General features: G+C 39.9%; 1 protein-coding gene across 10 annotated transcripts in view; it reads right to left on the reverse strand.

Moving 5' to 3' along the window:
- plekha6 (pleckstrin homology domain containing, family A member 6) overlaps positions 1 to 11,436 on the reverse strand; it is a 277,398-nt gene that overhangs the window by 150,710 nt on the left and 115,252 nt on the right. For 5 of the 10 annotated variants that reach the window (XM_050038766.1, XM_050038757.1, XM_050038762.1 and 2 more), the window contains exons 1-2: positions 6,373 to 6,619; positions 6,114 to 6,214 (exon numbers count right to left, since the gene is read on the reverse strand). Coding sequence is in view for 1 of the 10 variants with exons in the window: in XM_050038755.1 (XP_049894712.1) it covers positions 6,114 to 6,214 (101 nt within the window). In the remaining 9 variants the exon portion in view is untranslated. Of the gene's footprint in view, positions 1 to 6,113; positions 6,215 to 6,324; positions 6,728 to 11,436 lie in introns of those variants that run through there. The other 5 variants (XM_050038767.1, XM_050038758.1, XM_050038763.1 and 2 more) reach the window with 4 other exon arrangements.

Raw genomic sequence — 11,436 nt, forward strand, 5'->3', positions numbered from 1 at the left:
GACATAAATCCTTTTCGAGGCTAGATTTTATCTTTGCCTCAAAAGATTTATTTCAAAATATTCAAAATGCGAATTACATCCCAGTTACCTGGTCTGATCACAAACCAATGTATTGTTCGGTCACTGTTCGGCCTTCTTCCACTAAAGCCCCCAGGTGGCGTTTCAATTCTGCCTTACTGCGAGATGAAAAATTTAAAGCTCAGTTTGAAACTAATTTCAGCGAATTTTTAGAGTTTAATGTTGGCTCTGTTTCTGTTCCGAGGATACTTTGGGAGGCGGTGAAGGGCTTTATAAGGAGTAACACCACTTTATTCGCTTCAACACGAAATAAGGAACGTGCAGCCAAATTGGTAGCTTTAGAACTAAAATATGCGACCCTTGATGCTACCTTGCAACATAACTTCAACGACCACACAGCCCTACAGAAGGAATGGATTAAAAAAGAAATTAACTCTCTACTGAGGCGCCGTTCAGAATTCCTCATGCACAAAACAAGGCAAACTTACTATTTTAACTCCTCGAAACCTAGTCATCTACTAGCAATGAAACTTCGGACAGATGAGCACTTTGCCGATATTTTTTGCATTAAAAACAAAGATGGCATTATACAATGTGACCCAAAAGAAGTAAATGCTTCTTTTGATAAACATGACTGCAATGATTTCTTAAATAATATTAAACTATCCCGTCTTAGCAATGATGACTCTGTAAATCTAGATGGACCCGTCTCATTGCAGGAGTGTGAGGCAGCTGTTAGGGACATGCGTAAAGGCAGATCACCAGGCCCGGACGGAATTCCACCTGAATTTTACCTCACCTTTTGGCCTTTGATCGGTCCGTTGTTAGTGGACATGATCCAATATTCAATCAAAGTGGGATCATTTTCCAGGGATGTTAATTCTGCATTAATTTCACTGCTCCTGAATAAAGGAAAGGATCCGGCTGAGTGCTCCAGCTACAGGCCTCTTTGCTTTTAAATGCAGATTTAAAGATTTAGGCAAAGTTATTGGCCCGGCGGCTTCAAGGCCATATGACAGAATTGGTTCATAGTGACCAGACAAGATTTATAAAGTCTAGACTGGCTACAGATAATGTTAGAAGATTATTACACGTTAAAGATGTTGCTCAAAGTTTAAGTTCTCCTGCTGCTGTCCTTTCATTGGACGCAATGAAGGCCTTTGACCACCTAGAGTGGCCCTTTCTGTGGTCAGTGCTTGAGGTTATGGGGTTCGGCATGCCGTTCATTAATATGATTAAGGTGCTATATAATAACCCGACAGCTGTAGTGCTTACAGGCAAAACTAGCTCTCCTCCCTTTGCTATCTCGAGAGGATCAAAACAGGGCTGTCCTCTCAGCCCTCTGTTATTCGCCCTTTCCCTTGAACCATTGGCACAAGCCATCCGCAGCTCACCCACAATTTCTCCAATCTCCATCAGAGGAACACAGCATTACATCTCACTGTATGTTGATGATGTTTTATTATATATATGAACAACCCAGTGCAATGTATCCCACATGTTTTATCAACCTTTGAACATTATGGGAAGCTCTCTGGTTTCAAAATAAATTGGCAGAAGTCAGCTTTGCTACCTTTAAATCAGGCCATGTGTAATGCTCCCATCCCTGCATCTATTCCAGTCGCTAAAAACTTTATTTATCTGGGGATAGATATTTCATCTTATATATAGACAATCATTAAAACAATTTTTGTAACACACTTAACAAAGTTATGGCAGATCTGGACAGGTGGTCTAACCTGCCAAATTCACTTTGTGGCAGGGTAGCTATAATTAAAATGAATATTCTGCCCAGAGTCAACTTTGTTAGCTCAATGCTTCCCCTTCCCCCACCCCCTCAATATTGAAACAAATTACAGTCGGCAATAACTAAATTTATTTGGCATGGCAAACGACCTCGTGTTAAGCTCACCACAATGCAGCGAGAAAGGCAGGCCGGCGGCCTGTCTCTCCCGAACTTCATGTTTTATAAGTGGGCTTTCACACTTAGACCTCTCTTAACTTGGTTTCAGTCTGATGCTCAAGTGTCATGGCGAGCTTTGGAGGAACAGATGATAGCTTAATATTCTTTTATTAACATTCTGCATTCTAATATTTCACTCCATCATTGCCGTTTGAGATTTGGTCCCATCATTTCATATTTGCTATTGATATGGAGGAGGGCGGAGAAATTAGCTGATTGCTCTTCTGTTTGGGGCCCACACTCTCCAATATTTAACAGTAAGAGTTTATTGATTGGCAGTCATCCTATTTGTTTTCCTGATTGGGAAAAAAAAAAACATTTCTACACTTGGTGATATTTATGGGGAGGGAGGGTTACTTACTTTTCAGAACATATGTATTAAGCATGGTATGCCACGTACCTCCTTTTTCTTTTATCTGCAGTTGAGATCGACTTTAAAAGACAATGGTGTCCCTTTACAGGGCCCCCTCACACCACATCCTCTTCGTAATTTGTTCCACTCTGCTGGGAGCACAAGTGGTTTTGCATCGAGACTCTACTGGTTCTTATTGCAGCACTCTTACAGACCTCTGGCGTTAGACATGATATGGAGGAGAGATGTTCCAGGTTTGGAACCTACATTTGACTGGGATAAAGTGTGGTTTAGTGTGGGTTTAGCATCTAGAAATCTTGATTATCAGCAAATACATTTCAATTATATACATAGGTTATACTTAACTCCTAGGAAGCTTCATTTGATGAAAGTTATTGATGATCCTATATGTACTTTTTGCTCCTCCAAAGTGATCGGCAGTTTTTTTCATATGTTTTGGGAGTGTACCCCAGTGGCCGAATTTTGGAAGATGGTTGCATTTAATCTCTCCAAGTTGTTTAACATTAGATTGCCCTGTTCGCCTGCTACACTCATTTTGAATGATTTGTCAAAGCTGGGTTTGACACTGGACAAGAGAAGAGCACTGTTGGCTGGACTTACGGCTGCAAAAAAACTAGTTGCTACACGTTGGAAACCTCCACATTCACTCTCTTTTTGAGCATGGGTTCTAACATATTTAGATATTGTTTATTTGGAGTTGTCGACAGCTAGAGTCCACGGAGCAAAAGAATCAGCGATAAAGGCTTGGCATTCACTTTTAACTATACTCCATGGGTTTTAGGTGTAATATGTGACTGAGGTATGGAGTTCTGGATCCAGGGGTGGGTAGGTTATATTTGGGGTTGTTTACTATTATTTTTTATATTATAATCATTATTTACATTTTATTTATTTTATTACGTGTATCTGTGTGTATGGGCGTGTGCATGTACATATGCATATATATGTATAGGTGTGTGTGCATGTGTGTATTTGTGTGTGTATGTATATGTATATACGTATATATTTATTATTTTCATTATTTTTTTATTTTATTTTATTTTACTTTAGTAGTTTTCTCATATGTATCATTATATGTGCATATGTATAGGTATGTGTGGGAATATATATTCTTATGCTCTATTTTTGTAACGTCCATATACCAATCTATATTTGTCTTTAAAATAAAATAAAAATTTGATCACAAAAAAAACACTTAAACAAACAGCTCTGTTGCAACTGCACCCACACCAGCATGAGCATAAGATGATCAACATCAACGGAAAATCAGCACAAAACCATCACAGTATCAAGTAACAGCAGATATTTTATAAATGTAATGTTTACAAGTGTTCCATATTGCTGAAGGCCGCCAGCTAAACATCTCAATGTTGGACAGAATTTCAAAATAGATTTACTGAATGATGAGTCCAGACATGGTGTGTTCTCCTAAATATAAAACTTTCCAAAAATACTAAAAGGTGTGTCAGGATGTGGTTAGTTAAGTTTAGCATAAAGACTGGAAGCAGGGGAAAGGGCTAGCCTGTTTCTGTTAAATGAAAATAATTGTTAATATTATGACTGACACTTCAGATTGATATTAGACAGGGACAGTATACTCACTTTCCAGTTAGAACATTAGCTGAAATGCAGCACCATAACCCTTGGCAAGCAGTCAAAGCCACATTGAGTATATTTGCTCAGTCTGCAGATGTGTGTGTGTGTGTGTGTGTGTGTGTACACTGGGTTAATGTACTGGACTTTGCACCAGTGCTTGCACTGGACATGTAAAGAAAGAGAACAACAGACAGGACTAAATGTTCTGAAAAAGTGAAGAAAACTGATATTAACAAACAGTGAGTGAAGTTAGCAAAGAGGCTCACAGGGGCAGAACGCTGAAGAGAGAGCTGTCACTGTGAGTGTGTGTGTGTGTGTGTGTGTGTTTGATGCTGATGCTGAAGGGGAAACAAGGCTAACTGTCCAACTTATATAAAGCTTTACTCAGCTGATTCAGATTCAGCTAACCTACATTACATCCCCATTGTCTCATCTTTATTCAGCTCTGACAAACTGCTCTGTCAGGTTATGTGCTGTGGCTGCTGCTGCTGCCTCTGGAGCTCTTTTTATCTCAGCTGTTAGTGCTGCTGACTGATTCATCAAGATCTGAGGAAAAACAACCTTTATCTGTTTATCAAAAACAGCAATTATACAATTAAAATATTTTTGTCTGTGATTATCATTACCTGCTGCCAACAGTGCATGAGCCTTTCAGAGAAGTCCCACTGTGTCTTCAGACAAGGATGTTTTTAAAGTGGGACAAAGTCCTGTCAGTTCTGTCCATCTTGGACATCACAGATGTGATACTACTAAACTGGTTGTTTTTGGAGAGCCTTTTTTCAAGCCGCATTAAGTTAAAACTAAAATTACCACCCAGTGGTTGTATGCCTCTGCACACCAGTCAAGTTTCTCTTACAGTTTACACACGTCTGTGAAAAAATGGATGCTTCACACACATCTTCCCCACAGCAGCACAGAAGATCTTCACAATCAGCACAGTTTCAAGTTCCGCACTCAAGATTAGTGTAACCAATTCAGTATCTGACCAAATATTTCCTCTTCTGTTCCTGAGATATGACGCTGAGTAATAGCCAGAAAAGTGTTTTTTGTAGAACACTATGTGAAGGTGACCTTTGACCTTTTGGATATAAAATGTCATCACTTCATCAATATATCCTATTAGACATTTGTATCTAGGTTTGTCATAATTAGCATTTGAATTCTTGAGTAATGGCCAAAAGCAGTTTTGTGAGGTCACAGTGACCTTGACCTTTGACCACAAAATTCTAATCAGATTATTTTTTAGTCCAAGTGGATGTTTGTGTCAAATCTGAAGAAATTCTGTTGAGGTGTTCTTGAGATATTGCATTCAAGAGAATGAGTTACAGCTTTTGCCAGGCCGGAGTCATTAAAATGTACTCATTATCCAACCATCTTCATCAGTCAAAGTTTGATGCTTGCTTACTCATGCAGCTTCTTGTCAGCCTCTTTCAAAACCACTCAACTTCATCAGAGTAAAAAAAAAAAAAAAAAGGCAAAGCATTATGATGTAACTGAATGTTTGATCCGTTGCAGTATCCAACATATTGGATAATATTGGGTTTCCAAATAATTGCCAGGGGGTTGCTCTGATGTATACAAAATTAACATAATATACATAACATCTACATAAAGCAATATCTGATTTAAAAAAAACATGAGAATCTGATCAAACAGCAAAACCCATAAGTCCTACTGCAAGGTTGCCTCCTCAACTAAAATAATCCAACATCAGTCCAAACAGCAGCCCCCATGGGGCTCTATGACAGTCATAAATAACATCATGTGACTAAGCAATGGGGCCAGTCAGCTTCTATCAATCAACCACAACCAAACCAACACCCTCACTGAGCCACAGCCATGCAACCAAGGCACAAGTTCAAACTTAAGTAAATCCTGCTTTTGCAACAAGCAGTCAGATTGCACAAGGAGGAGTGTTGAGGGGTTAGAGTGGTTCAGTGAGGGATTGCTGTCACTCAAGAAACCAACAACCAACAGTCTTTCAATACTGCTGCCTGAATGTTTCTACATAGAACCAGTTTGTTTTCCGCTAATGAATGTCTGGCACATTGAAAGTCATGCACACTCATTATCCTTCCCAGTAGCCACTGCATCCCCTGCATGAAATGCAATTACACATGGACCTCCAAGCACCCTCTGTCCCTCCACCAGGATGTTACTAACCTTAAAGGAAAACTTGCGGGTGATGTTATCTGAAGGCTCCACTTCTCCGATTCGGAAACTTAGTAGCGGCAAACTCCCTAACACCGCGTCCTCCTTCTCATCTGTCAAGAGAAAAATGAAAAGAAATAATCAGAAAAACGAACAAAAAATGATCCAGGTTAAGGCTGTAACTACCGTAATAACAAGTACAGCGTGAGCCAGTACAGTCAACCTGCAGGATAAAAGACAGCAAAACAGAAGGAGTGTTCAGAGTCCTAACATGAGAGTGGAATCCAAGCCGCTTTCCTCCCAGCACACTCGCTGCTCCCACAGTGACAGCTTCCTAGAATAGATATCCATTATGGTCGAAGGGTCCCTCTGATAAGCAGCGGTAACGGCTTACACACTCACACACACATAAAGCAGGATCCAGTGGTGATACTGTAGACGGGGAGCACCAGTGCTGACTAAATAATGCAAAAAGATTTCAGCAGTTTGAAAATGGATACACTCCTCTCTCTGTGAACTCCTACCTCTTATTTCCTGAACTCTCTGCAATGACACTCTCTCTGCTGAGCATGTGTTTATGTGTCGCTGTGTGTGTGTGTGTGTGTGTGTGTGTGTGTGAGTGAGAGAGAGAGAGAGAGAGAGAGAGAGAGAGAGAGAGAGAGAGAGAGAGAGAGAGAGCAAACAAGACAACAGGGAGACAGACAGAGAAGGAGGGCAGAGATCTGGGGAGGGGGAAGGGCTTGTGCAATCATACAATACCCTGATCCCTGCTGTGCATGCACGCATGTGTGTGTGTTTGCATGAGATAATGATCAGCCCATGTGACTCAGTGTTGCAGGAATCTCGGCCCCCAGCCAACTGTACCTGCTGCTCATCCGCACCAATGACACACACACACACACACACACACACACACACACACACACACACATGCAAAAAGGGACTGCAGGTAAATAGAAACACTCCTGCTTCTCTCCCATTTGTGTCTCCCACACACATTTGAATGATTTATTGATGCCTGTATTTATAGACTGAAACCATTAACATTAATTCATTTCTTGAGGGAGTATCTATCCATGCAGATATTTTAAGTGTATTTGTCCAGGTCTGAGATATCAATCAATCAATTCAATCAATTTTATTTATAAGCCCAATATCACAAATCATAATTTGCCTCACAGGGCTTTACAGCATGCGACATCCCTCTGTCCTTTGGACCCTCGCCGCGGATAAGGAAAAACTCCCCAAAAAACCCTTTCATAAGAGATAGATATCTGTCTCTTATATTTCTGCCTCCACCCCCAATATAATGGAGGTGACTGGAATGTCATTTGTGTGTTCACAGTTCACATGCATTTATTGATAAAATGTTAGCAACTGTAGTCCTTACTGTGAAACAATCATAACTGCCATATTAACAGATAATGAATGACAAGCTAATGTAAGATATTTGGCACACTTCCAGGCCATGGATGTATTAAGAGTCCTGGGGGGTATTCCATCAATGTAGCTAAGAATATCCAGACTGTAATCTTGAAGTTTGACTAAACGCCAACTCCCAATCTAGCCCCAACCCGTTCCATCAAGTGAAATCAGATGGCTCCAACTGACACTAATTCAAGCCTCACCTGTTAAGCCTCAACCCATGCACGCGCCCAGGGAAAATAAAAAGCCCACAATAGTCGAGTGCCGAAAATTGCAGAATGTCAAAAAGCAAAGGAAAGGAGTGAACGGAGCCTTTTTCTGCGGCGGAGCAAACGCTCCTTATGGAAGTGTATGAGGACTATAAGGACATAATTAAGAAAAAAGGAAATACGGCAGCGATTAATAAAGCAAGGGAGTTGGCGTGGCGGAATATTGCTGACAGGCTAAATGCGAAAGTGACAAAGAAAATATCATGTTATATAAATCCCGCATCAAAGGGACAAAATATATGTAGATAAGAACACCTATTAAATCTAACAAATTAAGTATGCCTAATGAAATTCACCAAATGTGTAAATTAATATTAGTGATAGACTATTTATCACATTTATCTACTGATTCCTATGTAAATTTCAGATGATGCATTTAATCAAACTATTTTATGTGAATCATCGCATTTATCACATAGGCTAATTGATTGTAGATTATGACATTTCGGAAATGATCAGTTTATGGGAAATAATCACATGACATTTATCTATTGATTGTAGAAAATCACATTTAGCAAATCCCTCAATTCAGTGGAGATGAGGAAACCTATTAAGTGAATGCAGGTCATAGTGAATCGATTATCTATTTCTCATCATTTTGGAGTCAATTGTAAGCTCTATCCCTTATTATATCAAAATAAGAAAAATCCCCTTAAATGTATGGAATGTGCTATAGGATGAGGAACAGACAGACCACAATGGTGTGTGTCCCATTTTCATCCCTCACTGTTATGTCTCAACAGAAGCAGTCTCAGTAGCCAGAGGAGGACTTGGCAGCAGGTCAAGATAAAATATAAGAATATCCTGCTTGCTCTGTCTCTGTGTCTCTCTGGGTGTGTCCCTCTCCTTCTCTTGGATGCACTCCTTATATGGCCGTTGTCAGTTGATCTTAATTGGCTGTGAATTTACTAGCCAATTGGAAACAGAGTGGGGTGGGAATGGGAGGGCAATCACATATTCATGTGGTTTGGTGTACATATATAATCTTTTTTTAATGCCTCAGTTTCATTTTATTATAGTTTTGTTGTTATTAGTTTGATTTTGGCTTTATTGTTGTAAATGTTTTTTTTTAATTATCTTATTTTTATTACATTTTAATTTGTTTTTTAATAGCTAATGTTTTTTGATTAATTATGTTATATATTTTATGATCTACATATTATTTTGTCATTACATGACAGTTGTGAGTGTGTAAAAGCACTGGCAGAACTGTCTCTTAGGTGTCTGTTCTTGTCTATTGAACATTTTTTGATCATAGATGGAGCTAATCCTCACCTTAATCCTGTTTAAAACCAGGATTGCCCGGCAGCATAAGTTACCATGGTTACTAGGCTGGGATTCAGGTTAACCACTTTGATGGAACAGAGTTGTGCCTCAGGTTGATGGAACAGAAACCGGAGTTTAGCTCGATGTATCAGGCTTAGCCAGAACCATGGTTTCCATGGTTACCGATGTGAGGCTAATCTTAGTCACTTTGATGGAACAGAACTCTGGCTCACATTAGCCAGACTTGGCCATTTAAGCCTGGATTTGCCTTTAGCCTGCTTGATGGAATACCCCCCTGGATACAGCATTAGAGGACCCTGGTTATTACTATGAAAGCCACTCAGTGGCACATAAAGCCAAAATAGCCAACACATTCTCGCTCCAACCTCGTCACATATCGACATTTGGTCATGGACTTTTCTATTGAGTTATGACGTGCAAGGTACCCTGGCTGTGTTGGTTGTTGACGTTCTGGGACGCCCTGTCAACCTCAGCCTGTTACAAGCATTGTCTGTTTTCAAAATACACTTCTGTTTTCACAGGAAATGTACAGTTTGCATGTAGTCTCTTTCAAAATAAACACACTATGTCGTTACAACACCGCAAATTGACATTTTTTTTCACAGTGTGTGTGCGAGTTTTCCCCTCCCCCGCTGTGCTCAAGGAGTAAGCAGACACTTGTGTTTTTGCTGACAAGCTTAAGGCAAAGGACCAGTCTGAGTCATAACTCAGTCACACAGACATGCAAGAGATACTAATATAAATCAGTGTGACTTACTTCCTGAGCATGTCCATTGCATCTAAACATCAATAAATCTGCTCAGAAGTCATAGAAAAGGATGCTTCAGAATGATCACATTTTTAGGTAATCAAGTGATATGTTTCATCCATGGGTACACTCCTAAACAAACATACGCACTCATTTGACAAGCTTTCATGGGGTCTTGTTCTCCTGATGGCTGTATTTTTCAGTCATTATATAGACTGAATCCCACCATATGTTTCCAATTATTTCCTGGTAGAAACCCCCCACGTCCAGTACATAAAATGAAATGGCACTGAGCAAACAGTAGTGTAGTTTTTAGCCACTACAAAAAGGCCCACCTAAAAAATCGATATCTGTTTAAAAATAGGCTATACTAAAAAAGATTTATCATAAATCTCTGATAGGAAACTGGAGCCATTACCTTAAAGCCAAAAGGCTCCACTGCCAAAAACAGTCATTTTACTTTATAGAAAGCTGGAGTTTCTGGTCTACTGCTACCTGCATCAGTTAGTCTGTAAGGTAAGGTGATAAAAGTATTCCAAACAGAGTGTACTCTTAAATTAAATCATTTTTAAGGTAGGTGTTTTGAGTGGTTAAAATACATTTTGCTGCAGCCCCCATCCACAGCAGAGCATTGTTTAGCTTTAATGCCTGTGATTCAGAGATAGAGCACATAAAACATAAGCACAGCAGAAATGCCAGACAGGTTGATCAGCCATGTTTAACTATTTATCTTTAAACGTTACATATAATGCTGAAAGTGACAACAGAAAAAAACAAGATTGCCAATTTCACATATTTTCTCAATCCAAATCAACTGCCAGTCCCTGGAAGTTTTTGTTGTTTTTAGCACGATATCATGGTGATTCTTAAAAATACAAAGACATCCTAGAGCTGGTCGTCCACTAAGCAGAAAAGGAATGGTTCGATCCCCAGCTCCTTCAGTCTGCATGTCGAAGTATCCTTGAGCAATACACTGAACCTCAAATTGCTTCCAATGGCTGTTCCATCGGTGTGTGAGTGTGTTGAAAACTGAGTAGTAGGTGGTACCTTGTATGGTAGCTTCTGCCACCAGTGCATGAATGTGTGTGTGAATGGGTGAATGTAGTGTCAAAAGTGCTTTGAGTGGTCAGATGACGAGAAAGGCGCTATACAAGTACAGGTCCATTTACCAGTTCACAGAAAAACAGTAGTAACATTAGTAATTGTGGATGTAATTATCACTGGGGTGGGGATTAAATATTATGTGCTCTGGATGGGATGTTAAAATCCACCAATAGTGGCATCCTGTAGCTCCAGTCTGAGTTAGTTAGCGTTAGTCTTCTTTAATAATGGTTTGCAAAGCTCTAACTTTAACTATGTGCTCCAGACCACATCACAAAAAAATGTCTTCATTCATTATCAGGCTCCTCTCCTGTGGAATCATCTTCCTGTTACGGTCCGGGAGGCAGACACTGTCTCCACATTTAAGACTAGACTTAAGACTTTCCTCTTTGATAAAGCTTATAGTTAGGGCTGGCTCAGGCTTGCCCTGTACCAGCCCCTAGTTAGGCTGACTTAGGCCTAGTCTGCCGGAGGACCCCCCTATAATACACCGGGCACCTTCTCT

This window comes from Epinephelus moara, chromosome 24 (assembly GCF_006386435.1).
Source record: "Epinephelus moara isolate mb chromosome 24, YSFRI_EMoa_1.0, whole genome shotgun sequence".
Taxonomy (NCBI): domain Eukaryota; kingdom Metazoa; phylum Chordata; class Actinopteri; order Perciformes; family Serranidae; genus Epinephelus; species Epinephelus moara.